Source organism: Mugil cephalus, chromosome 1 (assembly GCF_022458985.1).
Source record: "Mugil cephalus isolate CIBA_MC_2020 chromosome 1, CIBA_Mcephalus_1.1, whole genome shotgun sequence".
Classification (NCBI taxonomy): Eukaryota; Metazoa; Chordata; class Actinopteri; order Mugiliformes; family Mugilidae; genus Mugil; species Mugil cephalus.
Window position 1 is genome coordinate 44547902 of NC_061770.1, and position 16585 is coordinate 44564486.

At 43.5% G+C, this 16585-nt stretch overlaps 3 protein-coding genes across 3 annotated transcripts; all 3 read left to right on the top strand.

Moving 5' to 3' along the window:
* Positions 1–720: 720 nt before the first annotated feature.
* LOC125003892 lies at positions 721–3109 on the top strand. Its single transcript, XM_047578138.1, has 5 exons — positions 721–943; positions 1132–1599; positions 1744–2048; positions 2153–2454; positions 2697–3109. Exons 1-4 carry the CDS (start codon positions 789–791, stop codon positions 2428–2430), a joined length of 1206 nt encoding a protein of 401 aa, XP_047434094.1. The 5' UTR covers positions 721–788; the 3' UTR covers positions 2431–2454; positions 2697–3109.
* Positions 3110–7530: 4421 nt separating this feature from the next.
* LOC125003905 (putative nuclease HARBI1) lies at positions 7531–11081 on the top strand. The gene is made up of 4 exons (XM_047578164.1): positions 7531–8291; positions 8999–9114; positions 9242–9353; positions 9441–11081. Exons 1-4 carry the CDS (start codon positions 7859–7861, stop codon positions 9809–9811), a joined length of 1032 nt encoding a protein of 343 aa, XP_047434120.1. The 5' UTR covers positions 7531–7858; the 3' UTR covers positions 9812–11081.
* A 1427-nt stretch (positions 11082–12508) lies between these two features.
* LOC125003898 lies at positions 12509–14935 on the top strand. The gene is made up of 5 exons (XM_047578150.1): positions 12509–12756; positions 12979–13446; positions 13600–13904; positions 14009–14310; positions 14528–14935. Exons 1-4 carry the CDS (start codon positions 12602–12604, stop codon positions 14284–14286), a joined length of 1206 nt encoding a protein of 401 aa, XP_047434106.1. The 5' UTR covers positions 12509–12601; the 3' UTR covers positions 14287–14310; positions 14528–14935.
* The last annotated feature ends 1650 nt before the right edge of the window (positions 14936–16585 follow it).

Genomic DNA, 16585 nt, shown 5'->3' on the forward strand with positions numbered 1-16585 from the left:
AGCTTTTATTGGATTTTGTTGGGTGTCAAATAAACATGGAACTGAGAAGCGTTGTGCATTTTCTTTTATTTAATTGGGCATACTGTGAACATGGACATCTATGACGTTGTCTATTTCATATTGTCAAATGGAATTGAAAATATATACACTCATACATTATTATGGCATTCTGGTGTCGCCTTTCACACGGTTCTCAATCAAATGGTTGAACATATTAACACAACTAGACTAAACTAGACACAGCTAGGTTGGAGGGTTGGAAACTGACATGCTTGTTAGGTTAGGTTAACTAGTGTTCAGTTTTTAGTTTTCTGTGTTAGTCACATGAAATGAAAGAACTGCCATATTTTCCAAGTTGTGACCAGTACACAGTATTTTTAGTATTTTACATAGTGTTTCTGATTCCTGAAAATCAGCACAGTGGTGGGAGCTTCATTTTGAGGGGAAGCTTCTCAGCAGAAAAGCCTTGATGGCAAAGAGTAAAGTATTTATATTTATTTATTCATTTTATAGACACTGTAGATAGGTAGATCTCAGGATAGAATTAAATCCTCCCGGCCCTGACTGATGATGTCACATTCTATTAGTCCCTCACTGATGATATCACAGTCCATTAGACTCTCACTGATGATGTCACAGTCCTGTGGTACCTGAGCATTCCGGAGGGGTATAAATAGCTCACGGAATTATTTCACATTCAGTTCGTATTCATTACTTTGACAAGACAGTCGTGACTACTAGCGCTTTTTCTGAAAAGACATTTTCAAGACCAAAACCTCGTTTGCGTGATGGCAACAAAGACACCCAACGCCATGGACCAAACAACCAGTCCTCCTCTGACTAGAGTGGACGTGATTCACCACCTGGTGAACTATTACTTCGGGATCATGGAACCGAAGCAGTGGGCCTTTTTGCTCACAGGAAACCCTGACGACAAGACCAGGTACTTCACTTATTTCTATAACTCTTGTAAATATTGTGTATATTGTATGTATGGTGTTGAGTGCTCGTACATTGCTGCTGCAACTGCAAAATTACTTCCCACTATCATCTATATATAACTATCTATCTATCTATCTATCTATCTATCTATCTATCTATCTATATCTATCTATCTATCTATCTATGTAGGTTCATTCTGGGACAGCTGTTAATGGACTTGATGGACATCATGCTCATCACCCAACCAACGCTGACAGAGGAGGAGATGAGTAGAGTTCAGCCTTGGGAGCATCTGTCATCTAGTTTGGGGGAGACACTACCTCAGACTCTTCCTCAAGTCCTGGCTGTTCCAGATAAGGTCTTTCGTCAGATCTTGGATTCTCTGAGGAGAATCATGTACAGAGTAGCGGCAGTCGGGTGCATCAAGTGCATGGTCTTTGCCAGCCGTCACCCGACCCCATATGTCCAGTACCGCACTGAAGTCCTTACCATGGTTAAGGAAATGGTCGACCGCACCATTAAAATGCTGTGCTCAGAGCACAAGAGACTGATGAGCACAAGTCATCGTCTCCATCTGAAACTGGTCATTTCGACTCCAAGACTCCCTGAACAAGACCAAGAAGATGTGGAGTCAAGAAGATCTGGAGTCAACAACAAGTAGGACAAAATGTTTCATTTCCTTTTTGCACATGTATTATTTATCTTATGCTTAAATGTTTTACCTTATTTTATATTATATTTACTTTGTCTCCATATTGGAAATAAACTTCTTCTTCTTCTTCTTCTTCTTCTTCTTCAAAGCGACGACCCAGAGAGTTTCGAGGAGAGACCTCATCCAGACCTGAGCCAGACACCCGACCTGACAGACGTCACCCCTGTAGACGTTTGTGTGTCTCCGGACACAGCTTCCGTGTCCGCCTCTGCATTAGAAGACGAATCTGGACACGAGGACATGAGAGTGAATGAAAAATCCTTTGTGAGCAGTGTGACAGAGGAGCTGGTTTCACGGACCCTTAAAAGGTCCAAGATGACCTCCGCTGCAGATTCCCTGCATGACATCCACCAGCGGCTGTTCACCAGAATCTGGGATGAACTCGAAAGCAAAGGTATGGTGGCCCTGAAGGTCAAAACACAGCAACATAATACTAACGCTGCATGGTATTACATGTAAGTTGTCCTCATGCTGAAAGTGTGACTTGTGCATATGCAGGGCCACCGTACGAAGGTCTTCACGTCAACCTGGACAGGTTGAAGAACGTGGACAAAGCCATTTACAAAGACATCCTGAAAACGTCTCACTGCTCCAAGACGACCCTGTGGATACGTATGGTCTCAGGGGATCCACAGATTGAAGACGCCATCGTGTCTTCACTGAAAAACCAGCTGAAGAGACAGTCCCAGGAACCTGGTGCCATCAAAAAATTCTTCACGGCAATAGGCAGAATTTTCAAGAACCGCCCAGCCAGCCCCACAGTACTGGTGTTTTAAAGTGGAACATCCACATCATCATTGGTAAATAGTTTTTGGACATATTTACTGTTATATATTTTACACATGCAAACATCTATCTGGTGTTTCTATTGTTTTACCTTGTTCTATTTTCTGTAGTTTACACTGCAACACCTTAATTTCCTCACAGGGATAATTAAATCTTATCTTATCTTATCTTATCTTATCTTATCTTATCTTATCTTATCTTATCTTATCTTATCTTATCTTATCTTATCTTATCTTATCTTATCTTATCTTCCTAGACGAATCCACCTCAGAGCTCAGGCAGGAGGTTACCCACTTCTCCTCCCCTTCCCCTCCACTGTTGCTGCTAGTCAGAGAGCAGTGGAGGGGTTGGCTACTTCCATCTGGGGACACCTTCTCCTCCACTAGTTGCTGCAAGTCAGAGAGCAGTGGAGGAGGGGGTCACCTAAATGTGGGGACACTTCCTGTTCCTGCCTGTTTGTGGGTTTAACTCTGCTGGAATCCGCTGGACGGAGACCAGTGGAGCAGGAGGACGCCTGCAAACAGGTCAGGACTGAGCTCATGTCGTCACCTGGATGGACACCAGTACCACCTGACATCTGGAGGGCCAGGGGTCCATTCCCTGCATCATCTGTTCTGCTGCTGCTGCTGAGGACTTCTCTTCATCTGCTACCTGTTAGCAAGATAAAAAAACAACAACAAAAATTTGGTTGCATTTCTCTTTATGTAAAACAAGTTACATAAAACCTGTTACTGAAAAAAGTGGTCAAATTAGAGTAACATTACCAGCATCACTGAAGAGGACATACATATAATGTCATTCTTGATATGATTTCGACCCAGTTAGGACTGAGGAGACGATGCAGCTGCTCCTCAACAAGTGAAGTTAGAAGGGCCATAATATCAGAGCTGCACACACATGGACAAATTATGCAGCTGACATGGCAGCGACTCATAATTCTTTCCACAATGTGGACACGAGCACATGTTGTCTGCTTTCGAAGCGCACATCACCGTGTCTACACTTCCACGTAGCTGATTCACAAAGCCTCATTTCTTGACTGGTAGCGAAACAACCAGTCACATCAACTTGTATTTTAGCACCGGTTCTGTCCAATTAGAAACAAGAAGTGTTGTCCCTACCCAGAAATGTTGTGTTCTGACCTTCAGGGCCACCGTACTTTTCACAGCAAAGACATGTGTGTAAAGCTGCTGTATAGATGCTGCTACATGGTTGAACATTTGTGGCAAACTGGATTTCATCCAGCGTTTGCAACGCAGATTAAATTGCACAGGTGTTCCCAATAAAGCGTTTTAGATTTAACTGCAATTCAGCTTAGGAAAAAGACGAGAGGACAACTTATAACTTACACCAAAGCCGGTTTATCTGTGGGGTTGTGACTGATTTAGACTCAGTTATTACAGGTTTATGGGTATGAACACCCTACACATGGCTAACCTAGCAACAGTAACATAGGAAGTCAGGAGCCCCCTGGTTGGAGGTGAGCAGCATGCTGTGCTGTGTGTGCTGTGTGTACCAACTAGGTCACACGGCTTGGGAGGTATTGAAAAAAAGAGACAATTCCTTATAGGAAATATAAGGAAAGTAGGAAAGTCTTTTCCTTAAAAGAATCATATAAAATAGAGTGTGCATACAATGGGTGTAAAAAAAAAAAGGTGTGTGTGGTTGGTACTACATAGGAGAACTATTCTGCATTGCTTTGGAGTCAATAGGTCACATGGCTTAGGAGGTATTAAAAAAAAAGACACTGTTACTTATTTTGAATATCTGTCGAATATCCGATATCAAACCAACTTCACCTCGATGTAATTTATGTCAATATAGATAGAGATGACCTAATTTAATTGACACATAACTTTGCCTTAGTTACTACTAAATTATTGGCTAGTGCGCTAATTTCATGATGATGACAATGATGATGATACTAAATAGCAGTAAGACTAGTTTAATTTTCACCATTTTGAGACCCTGCAGAGCCTCTATGAGTCTGAGGACCGCTTCAAGATCCCGTATGTAAATGTGAAAAATGTGAATGTCTACCAGTGTAATTATCACACAGAGTTACTGATTTTCATCTTGACATTTTGTCTGATCTGCACAGATTTGTCAACTACCTGCGGAGGAAGGCACCAGCTCCTGGCGCGCAGATGGAGAACGCTGTCCGCTATGTCCAGAGACAGAGACAGAGGCAGAGACAGAGATGGAGCGAGTGCTGCAGCTACCACCACCACAGCTACAGCCAACAGCAGGAGCACCACCACCACCTCCACCTCCACCACCACAAGCAGCAGCAGCACCACCACCACAGCCTCTATCTCTGCTCGGCAGACAAGCAAAAGTGCATTGCAGTATGTATTTCACTTTGCAGTATTAGAAGTATTTAGTGTGCTCTTTGCTTTTAAGGTGCTATTTAAATGACATAAATTTACTTGCTGTGCTGTCACTTTTCAGATTTTCAGCTTTTGTCAGCAGGCGACGTTCTCTTTCTGCAGCGGAAACCACGGCCAAGGTCAGGAAGCTGGCAGCCCTGAAGCCTGTGGTTCCAGGTGAGCTACAGTTCAGCATGTGTGAAGTACAGAACTTTGACTCCTGTGTTCTCCATTGACTTGATGTCTCCTTTCTTGTTTTTAATTACAGCCTCCTTCAGACCAGCTCTTCCGCCCAAAACTAACAGTGAAGCAAATATTGAGGAGATGTTTTGTTTGTACCAGAGAAAAACCTGAATTCATGTTGACTTGTCTTTTCCCTTCTATAAACATTATTAGAGGACATGAGACTGGAGTCTGGACGACATTAAACCCATTTCATCAACATGTGGTACCTTATGACCACTGAGAACCTGGAGTGCCGTCAGTGTAAGGAGAAGGTTGGAGGGTTTTCACAGGGCATCATACGGCAGCTGCCACCCACTTACAGAATTACAAACATGTTACAACTTGATCTTTGATGTGTTTCCGTGCTGATTGGGTTGTGTTTTGTTGTTGCAGGCTGTCCTGTGACCAGAGGGTGATTGTACAGCTGAGGTCTCGCACTCTTGGCAACAGTGCCAACCGGCTGTACAACACCCTGCGGTAGCTGCATTCGGAGGCCTGGATGTGGAGAGTGATCCACTTCCTCGGCGCGTGCGAGGTAGTTTCTGGCTTTTTGCACCATGAAGGGGCAGTTTCCACCAACGCCTCCAATGCCGCCTGTGCCACAGCTGCTCTGGCTGTTTACTCTCTGCAGCTTTGACGTGCTGTCACGGCTGGAGGAGTACAGGCCAGGATCACTTTCACCTTCGGGTCCATCCTGAAGATAGATTCAACCAAAAAGCTGAGAAATGTTTTCCAGTGCCTATTACACTTTATTCATCATGTTCTCACAGCTGCTCTGACGCCACAACTCTGTGTCTTTATGTCCAGGTGACGAAGAAGCTCGCAGGTACCGCTTCAGACATGGCCGCCTGGGTTACCAACGTTGGTGACAAGTACAGGCTGGTCCTCATGAGTGTCCTCAGCTGCTCCGAGGACTCTGTGGCCACCTTAAGCACGTCCTCAATCAGAAGAGCCAAAGGCTGCTTGGCCTTCAGATAGTTAGGCACCGCCCTTTAAATTTGAGGACCCAGACGATCGACCAGTACCGTTCTGGAGAGGTCTGCCGCCGCCGCCACCCCCTCGTCTTGTATGTGACGGCACACTCCCTCCTCTCCCTCCAGCATCCAGCGCCACTGCCCCGTCTGCCTTTGCTGCTCCACTTCCACTTCTTGGACCAGTTCGTGTACCGAGGACAACCACTTACAGGAAGAAGGAAGGCGGGCCAACAGGAGACTGGAGCCGCCGGCAGGCAGCACAATACACCTGCAAGAAGTGTGGGCAGCCGAAAAAGCTTGACACTGGTCACACTCGCATCACATGTGTGTCATACTGTGCTGCTGCCGGTGGAAAGACTGGAGGAGTGGAGGGAGGAAATGAAGAGGAGGCAGCAAGACCAGTGACGTGTCCTGGTTGTATATATAGTTGTGTATGTATTGTAAATAAACCTTCTTTGTTTGCAGCTTTGTCGTTTATGCACTTTATTTGTAATCACATTGATCACTTGAGAAGAACAAATCCAGTAACCTCTGCTCTGACAATACAAAAATACATATTATGTTTGTTGTTGTTATTATTAATGTTATCATTATAATCTAAATTGAACAGCCTCAAAACTCCTAATTTTGCTGAGGAGTTACAGTCTCTTCAGTCTGAAACTGAATAAATGAAAACTATATTACAATAAAAATAACAAGACAAAATTAAATAACAAAACCATAAAACAACATTAATAATAATAACTTACAATAACATAAAACATAACATAAAATTAGAAGCTAATAAATAAATAGACAGATCTCTAACACATCTTTATAAGAAATTCAAAGAGTCCAACAGAATAATAAATAAAGACAAATAGAAGAGCAATTGAATAAGATTGAAAACATTCAGGATTACGCTGTAAACGTGTTCTTTGATCCAACGTTTGGTCACACAGTGGGACAACTCAGAAAGACACAAGCATGTTAATAAAGATATGATATTCCTTTATTCATTGAGAAATTCTCATTGTTAACAGCAGCAGAGACTTTTTTTTTTTTTTTTTGAAAACCTACACCAGTCAGGCATAACATCATGACCACTGTCCTAATATCATGTAGGTCTCCCTTGTGCCCCCATAAGAGTTGTGACTCATCAGAGAATGGATGTGTGTCTTCTGAGGGTGTCTTGTGGTGTCTGGAAACACAATGTTGTTACCTGTAGTCACACATCCACAGCAGAGTTGGTCACCCCTGTGCACTGACACATTTTAGTTTAAATACAGGAAGTGCTAATAAGGCCGTACCAAGAGCCTGTTACAACAGGGGGGGATTAGAGTTATTAAGTTTAAATATTTTGTGTATTCCATCAGGTTTAAATTTGTTATTTGAATATTTTGGGTTTGATTTAATCGTATGTTTATCTAACTGGTAGACAAACTCTCCTGTGTTGTTATTTTGTTGTTAGTTAATGTGTTAGTGTTTTATGTTATTCCCTGTGTGTGTACTTGGCCTGATCAGCCACTATATAAGTCCTCTTTGTTCTCTGCTCGTTCGGTCTGTTGAGTTTTGTTAAATTGCTTTACTATGTAGTCGCCTGAGTTCAGTTTTGTTTATTTGACCTATTTTACGGGCTCAGAACCTGAGGTCTGTATCACGAAGCAGGATTACGGACTTAGCGAGGTAACTTCAGGGTTAACCCCACATGTTTCCGGTATCACGAAGCTGGATTCATTCTTATCGAGGTACGTTACCATGGTAACCCACTCTGAGCGTCTCACCTGCTTCGGGTCAGGGTAACTTTCACGGATTGATCTGAATCCGGTAAAAGGCTCCGCCCACCGGCCCAATCAGCTGTTCGGGACGGGATGGCGTGTCCTTTCATTGAAGACCCGATTGATATTGGAGCCCAAATCATTAGAAGAGCGTTACAGCGTGAACGCATCTTCCAGGATCGGTCGGATCCATTAGACCACAGTGATGACTACCTCTATGAGAGGTACGGGTTCTCACGGCCCAGTCTGACGTACCTCTGTGAGATCCTGGAGCCGTATGTTGGCCGTGCGACCCGCAGGAGTGCAGCCCTCACGGTCCCGCAGACCGTGTGCATCGCTATGCGGTTTTACGCCACCGGCAGCTACATGTACTCCGTCGGAGATGCTGAGCGTCTCAGCAAAAGCACCGTCTGTCGAGCCGTGCATCAAGTGTCCTCCGCCCTGACAAACTTGACTGATGACTTCATCGTCTTTCCGGGACACTTGCCGATACAGCAAATAAAAGAAGGATTTTACGCCATCGCAGGTGAGAGGAGTTCTGTTAAATTTAAGACTGTTAAAAAACATGTTGGCCAAGCTCATGTTTTAATAAACTTTGTCTTATAAATGCATTTTGATCAAAGAACCTGTTTGATTTGATTGATTTTATTGAAGTGTTTATTTCGAATATGAAACAACATAATAAAAAAAGACAATAAGACAAACATGAGATATAATTATCCCCGGAATAGGAAATATTTGTGTCGTCTGCAAACAACACGAAATGCAATACGTTAGAGATCTTACATATGTCATTGATGTACAAAATGAAAAACTTAGGGCCCAACACTGACCCCTGGGGTACCCCACAAACACAGAGAAACACAGTCACCCAATTTCACAAACTGCTGTCTCCCGCTTAGATAAATTTTCACCCAAACAGATAGATATGATACCTGTTTATGACAACGTTGACAAAAAATTATTTAAATATTTAAAATGTATGTATTTTTACCACTCACTCAGGGAAACGCATTTAAAGAGACTTATGGTACTGATATATGTGAATGTAAATGTTTGGCTATTTACAATTAAACCTCATAATCTCATGATGACAGTAATACTGATGAGACACCAAAGGGACTTGGTGACACTGACTCAGAGTCGGGTCTATTCTTTAATCCACAGACCATACTAGACTACGCGTGTGGACTTGTAATGTAGCACAGTGAATGCAGCTCACTCTTACCACAGGTTTCCCCAGGGTGCTCGGGTGCATTGATGGCACCCTCATCCCCATCTCTGCACCTCTGGGTGATGATGAGAGGGATTACATTGACCGACATAATGGCCGCAGCCTCAACGTGCAGGTAAATATGAAGAAGAATATTCTTACCGCTGCATTTTGAGATGCTTAATTGGCAAATATGCATTGTTGCTGCAGTGATCAGTGTTGTGGTGATGCGAGGGGATTTCTGTTGCCAAATGTCTCTGCAGATGACGTGCGATTTTAACAGCATCATCACCAGCCTTGATGCCAAGTGGCCTGGCTCTGTGCATGATTCTCGGATTTTTCACGAGTCCACACTCTTCCAGAGGCTGCAGCAGGGTATTGCAATTGTACATTGCGTGATGTTGTGTTACAATATGTGCTTCAAGCTGTGATGGATCCTGTCAGTGTTCCTTTCATCTACAGGAGACTTCAGTGGAGTGCTGCTTGGAGATCGGGGGTACGCCCTGCACCCCTTCCTGATGACTCCCTACCCAGACCCTGAACCAGGACCTCAGACCCGTTTTAATACAGCCCACAACAAAACCAGGGTTAAAATCGAAAACACCTTTGGCCTCATTAAGGCCCGCTTTGCTTGCCTGCGACGTCTGAGGGTGGTCCCAGACCGCGGTTGTAAAATTATTGCGGCATGTTGCGTGCTCCACAACATCGCCACCATCAGAAAAGAGAGAGAGCCAAAGATAAACCCCCAGCCCCCTGATACTGTGGACCCAGTCACACTAGAATATCCAACTGGCCGGGCAGTGAGGGAGGCCATCACACAACTATTTGAATAAAGAAAGAAGCTGTTTTGTTTTCCCCATGCATTTTATTTAACATATTTTCAGGATAAAACACATTAGTGATGCTTAATGAAGGTGTTTGAATTAAGAATTGAAGAAGGTGTTGATAACCTGAACAATAACGTCTTCCTGTCAAATAGTACTGTTTACATTTATCAACGTATGATACGTACGAACCAGTGAAACATGAAGCATACAGATTAAAGCACAGAACGTGTATAATCTAATAATCTCCTATTGCAGGAGAGGAAATGTCACACTGGCCTCCCCATGCCAGTTGTGGTTGATACATCACCTTTTTTGATTCCCTGTTAAACCTCATCGGTCTGCTCCCTCTGAATGTGGAGGCTTGGGGCTCAGCTTCCTGCTGCAGTGTCAACACAGCAGTGGCAGCAGTGGGTTATTAAATATTGAACACTTTAGTTGTCAACCCCTGTGTGTAGACCACTGCAGTTTAGCTACACCCAAGTCTCCATATTCCCACCATCTGTTGATGTGCACAAGTTGGACTGTACGAAACAAGCTAAGGTGATACCTCCACAGCTCTCTCAGAGGACACAGACAGCGTCTCCTCATGGCCTAGGTCCACCACCTGTAGAGACAGTGTACAGCAGGAGCCACCCATTAGCCATGTGCCAGCAGTCACGGGTCATATGCTGGTGTGTGACAGGAGTGTGATACTCCTCTATTAGAGACACAGTTTCAGATGGTGGCTCTGTCACCACCACTGTCTTTGTATCTCCATCACCTGAGAGGAAAGTCGATAGACCTGTGTTAGTATGGGTGCTATGAGTGTTCTGAACTGTGTGTGGTATAATATGGGACTGTGACACAACACAAATGTACATGTAAACAGATTGACCTCATCTAAATCGCCAAAGATTTGACACGGACACATACTTTCAACATATTTGGAGGAGTTAGCTCCGAAGTCATTTGACACCCCACCTTCCACCCCGTCCACTGTGGGGCGACCCTTGTCATTGGCAAGGGGCCAGCTCTTCTGCAGAGGTGTATACAGGGGCAGGAGCTCTGATGCCTGTCTGCCTCCAAATATTTTTCTTCTTGTTTGCTGTAACCATGTAAATGAGAAGGGGAAATGTTACACTGAAGCTGAGCCTATGGGATGGATGGGTTCAGCTGGATAGGTTGGGAGTAACTCTGGGTAAGCTGAGCTCATTTCGTGATACAAGCCTCTGATTGCTTGTTTTTTTGTAAATTGCTTTTCTCATTTTTTTGGGTAAATAAAAGACTTATTTTTCTACCTGTGACTCCTCATGATTTGCAGCTCGGCCCCTCACAGGCGGCCTTAAGGTCTTATGGGGAGGGGCCTCTGTAGCTCATCCCACAGATCTCTTGATCATATTGGATCGAGTGACTTTGGAAGCCAAGTCAACACCTTGTGCTGTTCTTCATGTTGTTGTTTTTTGTTTTTAGTTGCTCCTAAAGTGTTTGTGTGTGTGTGTCTGTGTCAGGATGCATTACATTGTATTTGATTGTCACAAGATGATCATTGTTATTTATTTCTCCTGTCAGTGGTCTTAATGTTGTGGCTGATCAGTGTAAAATCAATAGTACTAGAAACTCACATCCTCTACAATAAAAACAGACTTGAGTCAACAACTCAGGTGCAAACATTTCCCAGTAGAACACTGTATTGTCACAAGAAAGTCAAAGTTATTTACGTCACTTTTTTCTTTGTTTGTTTTTTGTAGCTCCGCCCTCTGTCTCTGCTTTATGTTGCCCTCAAGTGGAGTGATACTGATATTAACTGAACTATAATAAGCATGCAGGTAATGAGTGTTCAGTTTTTAGTTTCCTGTGTTAGCCCCATGACAGACTGACAGACCGTCCATGGTGTAGCCCTGTAGCCTAATGACAGCTTGGATTGGCTCCAGCCCCCTGCCAGCCTCTAGAGCAGGGGTGCCCAAAAAAAACTTAAGGCCCAAAAAGCCCAAATAGTGTGGGCACCCCTGCTCTAGGGGATTAAAGGTTACGGATAATGAATGAATAAGTGAATTTATTAGTAGGATAACCAAAGGATCAATTAACTACTGAAAAAATAATTAATAGATTTATCACCTAATCAAAAAACATGGTTTTGATAGAATCGATTGATTGTAAAACTTCTCACTTTTATCGTCCCTATGTGGCCCTGGGATGATTATAAACTAGTAGTAATAAACAAAAATCGAGAAGCAGTTTGAAGCCTTGAACCTTACTCAAGATATCATCGTCATCATCATCGTTACTATCAGGGGTGTTTTCACAGACCTTCACTCTCTTGTCTGAGGCAGAGCAGCACTGCCAGTGACAAGTAAGCTGACCCTAGGGAGGACTGAAATGAAAGAACTGCCATATTTTCCAAGTTGTGACCAGTACACAGTATTTTTAGTATTTTACATAGTGTTTCTGATTCCTGAAAATCAGCACAGTGGTGGGAGCTTCTCAGCAGAAAAGCCTTGATGGCAGAGAGTAAAGTATTTATATTTATTTATTCATTTTATAGACACTGTAGATAGGTAGATCTCAGGATAGAATTAAATCCTCCCGGCCCTGACTGATGATGTCACATTCTATTAGTCCCTCACTGATGATGTCACAATCCATTAGAACCTCGCTGATGATGTCACAGTCCTGTGGTACCTGAGCATTCCGGAGGGGTATAAATAGCTCACGGAATTATTTCACATTCAGTTCGTATTCATTACTTTGACAAGACAGTCGTGACTACTAGCGCTTTTTCTGAAAAGACATTTTCAAGACCAAAACCTCGTTTGAGTGATGGCAACAAAGACACCCAACGCCATGGACCAAACAACCAGTCCTCCTCTGAATAGAGTGGACGTGATTCACCACCTGGTGAACTATTACTTCGGGATCATGGAACCGAAGCAGTGGGCATTTTTGCTCACAGGAAACCCTGACGACAAGACCAGGTACTTCACTTATTTCTATAACTCTTGTAAATATTGTGTATATTGTATGTATGGTGTTGAGTGCTCGTACATTGCTGCTGCAACTGCAAAATTTCCCACTTCACGATGAATAAAGCATCTATCTATCTATCTATCTATCTATCTATCTATCTATCTATCTATCTATCTATCTATCTATCTATCTATCTATCTATCTATCTATCTATCTATCTATCTATGTAGGTTCATTCTGGGACAGCTGTTAATGGACTTGATGGACATCATGCTCATCACCCAACCAACGCTGACAGAGGAGGAGATGAGTAGAGTTCAGCCTTGGGAGCATCTGTCATCTAGTTTGGGGGAGAATCTACCTCAGACTCTTCCTCAAGTCCTGGCTGTTCCAGATAAGGTCTTTCGTCAGATCTTGGACTCTCTGAGGAGAATCATGTACAGAGTAGCGGCAGTCGGGTGCATCAAGTGCATGGTCTTTGCCAGCCGTCACCCGACCCCATATGTCCAGTACCGCACTGAGTTCCTTACCATGGTTAAGGAAATGGTCGACCGCACCATTAAAATGCTGTGCTCAGAGCACAAGAGACTGATGAGCACACGTCATCGTCTCCATCTGAAACTGGTCATTTCGACGCCAAGACTCCCTGAACAAGACCAAGAAGATGTGGAGTCAAGAAGATCTGGAGTCAACAACAAGTAGGACAAAATGTTTCATTTCCTTTTTGCACATGTATTATTTATCTTATGCTTAAATGTTTTACCTTATTTTATATTATATTTACGTTGTCTCCATATTGGAAATAAACTTCTTCTTCTTCTTCTTCTTCTTCTTCTTCTTCTTCTTCAAAGCGACGACCCAGAGAGTTTCGAAGAGCGACCTGATCCAGGCCCGAGCCAGATGTCCAACCTGACAGACGTCACCCCTGAGAACGTTTGTGTGTCTCCGGACACAGCTTCCGTGTCCGCCTCTGCATTAGAGGACAAATCTGGACATGAGGACATGAGAGTGAATGAAAAATCCTTTGTGAGCAGTGTGACAGAGGAGCTGGTTTCACGGGCCCTTAAAAGGTCCAAGATGACCTCCGCTGCAGATTCCCTGCATGTCATCCACCAGCGGCTGTTCACCAGAATCTGGGATGAACTCGAAAGCAAAGGTACGGTGGCCATGAAGGTCAAAACACAGCAACACAATACTAACACTGCATGGTATTACATGTAAGTTGTCCTCATGCTGAAAGTGTGACTTGTGCATATGCAGGGCCACCGTACGAAGGTCTTCACGTCAACCTGGACAGGTTGAAGAACGTGGACAAAGCCATTTACAAAGACATCCTGAAAACGTCTCACTGCTCCAAGACGACCCTGTGGATACGTATGGTCTCAGGGGATCCACAGATTGAAGACGCCATCGTGTCTTCACTGAAAAAACAGCTGAAGAGACAGTCCCAGGAACCTGGTGCCATCAAAAAATTCTTCATGGCAATAGGCAGAATTTTCAAGAACCGCCCAGCCAGCCCCACAGTACTGGTGTTTTAAAGTGGAACATCTACATCATCATTGGTAAATAGTTTTTATAGTTATTTACTGTTATATATTTTACACATGCAAACATCTATCTGGTGTTTCTATTGTTTTACCTTGTTCTATTTTCTGTAGTTTACACTGCAACACCTTAATTTCCTCACAGGGATAATTAAATCTAATCTTATCTTATCTTATCTTATCTTATCTTATCTTATCTTATCTTATCTTATCTTATCTTATCTTATCTTTTCAGACGAATCCACCTCAGAGCTCAGGCAGGAGGTTACCCACTTCCCCTCCCCTTCCCCTCCGCTGTTGCTGCTAGTCAGAGAGCAGTGGAGGGGTTGGCTACTTCCATCTGGGGACACCTCCTCCTCCACCAGTTGCTGCTAGTCAGAGAGCATTGGAGGAGGGGGTCACCTAAATGTGGGGACACTTCCTGTTCCTGCCTGTTTGTGGGTTTAACTCTGCTGGAATCCGCTGGACGGAGACCAGTGGAGCAGGAGGACGCCTGCAAACAGGTCAGGACTGAGCTCATGTCGTCATCTGGATGGACACCAGTACCACCTGATATCTGGAGGGCCAGGGGTCCATTCCCTGCATCATCTGTTTTGCTGCTGCTGCTGAGGACTTCTCTTCATCTGCTACCTGTTAGCAAAATTAAAAAAAAACAAAAAAAAAACAAGAAAAATCTGGTTGCATTTCTCTTTATCAACAACAAGTAACATAAAACCTGTTACTGAAAAAAGTGGTCAGATTAGAGTAACGTTACCAGCATCACTGAAGAGGACATACATATAATGTCATTCTTGATATGATTTCAACCCATCGTGACATTAACGTGTCCCTCAGAACCCTGAAAGTTAGGACTGAGGAGACGACGCAGCTACTCCTCAACAAGTGAAGTTAGAAAGGCCATTTTAATGGTGATGGATGAACATGAAGACTGAGGAGAAGGTAAACACAGCTCCACAACTGATCAGGTGATTGGGCTAGAAAGCATTTTTACAGGCTCATTTAAGATATTTAAAGTAAGTAGACGCTGGGATATTTAAGTGAGGCACTTTTACATATTGACAGATGTTGGCAATAGCATTTATAGGCCCGTAAATGGTGAAAATAAGACATTTATTTCAACACAGCACATCTGCCCCATAGGATTTAACTGTAGAATCTTCCCTCTGATGTATCTAACATGGCGCCCATGGTTTGAGTTGGCCAGACTCTCTAATATACGGCTCTGATCTGATCATGCATTTAGCTCCCCCTATTGACCAGAACCAGACGTTGCAGTCTTGGAAGGCCTGACTGTTTTTATGTTTTTGTTTTTTTACACTTTGGGTCCTGCTGCAGATTATCACTTCACTCTGGACGTCTACGTATCCGAGCATCAGAGTAATTTGATGCCTTCACTGACCAGCTGACTAACTGGGACTGATCCTGTTCCTGTGGGAAAGACTGCAATTGAAATTCTCATTCTTCATTTTTTTCCAGGCGTCACGGAAAGGGCGTAGGTAGGTCCGCTGTTGCTGAGTTGCTTCATCAAAATAAATAATCCAAGGATGATCTCTCAGGGCAAAAATTTTGTTTTGTGTTTGAAAGTAAGTCATTTACCAAAGTCCTGATGTTATCCCTATGGTCACGAACAACTGGTTTAAAATAAAGAAAACTAAAGAATAATTCCATTAATGAACAATAAATGTTTTTATTGAGATGTACACTGATTCATATTTCCTTTCCCCATTTTATCTGAGCTCTTAAATAACCCCCGCGTCCGATTTCCAGAGCGCACAACAGTGCAGCATCTCGCCATCAAAATAAAGGTCGGTCCGGGTAATGCCGGGTAAATGGCGCACACACAAGTCGCAGCGCAGACATTTGACGCCGCACAGAGCGACGCTTCAGAAGGAGAAACGAAACGGTCTGGTGTATGAAGCAAAACTTGGCCCCTCGACAGGTTCTTGTTTGTCGTTGACAGGAGATCCCCCGAGCATCTGTCCAAGTACCAAACCAGACAGAACATGCGGTAACACATCCGGTAGGATTTTCAAAGTAAAGGCTTGAGTGTCTGAAGCGTCTCAAATGTTTTGAATGACAGACAGTGACGTACCATGGTGGGTGTTGATGTATTTGGTTGTTAACAGGCCCTGGTCAAGTGAATGTCTGGTGGGCTTCACCCACGGATGAATAAAAATAATAAAAGGCTTTTGTTTCTTTTGAAAACATGCATAACATTAGCCTCTGTGGCTCGTTACACTGACACTTGATCAGTTTGGGATGTAGTGAATTTGGAGGCTAGGTCAACACCTTG

Coding starts and splice junctions, on each gene's coding strand:
- LOC125003892 (XM_047578138.1), top strand. CDS start 789: ATGGCAACAAAGACACCCAACGCCATGGACCAAACAACCAGTCCTCCT. Junction 944..1,131: donor AACCCTGACGACAAGACCAG/GTACTTCACTTA, acceptor CTATCTATGTAG/GTTCATTCTGGGACAGCTGT. Junction 2,049..2,152: donor GGATGAACTCGAAAGCAAAG/GTATGGTGGCCC, acceptor GTGCATATGCAG/GGCCACCGTACGAAGGTCTT.
- LOC125003905 (XM_047578164.1), top strand. CDS start 7,859: ATGGCGTGTCCTTTCATTGAAGACCCGATTGATATTGGAGCCCAAATC. Junction 9,115..9,241: donor GCCGCAGCCTCAACGTGCAG/GTAAATATGAAG, acceptor ATGTCTCTGCAG/ATGACGTGCGATTTTAACAG. Junction 9,354..9,440: donor CTTCCAGAGGCTGCAGCAGG/GTATTGCAATTG, acceptor TTTCATCTACAG/GAGACTTCAGTGGAGTGCTG.
- LOC125003898 (XM_047578150.1), top strand. CDS start 12,602: ATGGCAACAAAGACACCCAACGCCATGGACCAAACAACCAGTCCTCCT. Junction 12,757..12,978: donor AACCCTGACGACAAGACCAG/GTACTTCACTTA, acceptor CTATCTATGTAG/GTTCATTCTGGGACAGCTGT. Junction 13,905..14,008: donor GGATGAACTCGAAAGCAAAG/GTACGGTGGCCA, acceptor GTGCATATGCAG/GGCCACCGTACGAAGGTCTT.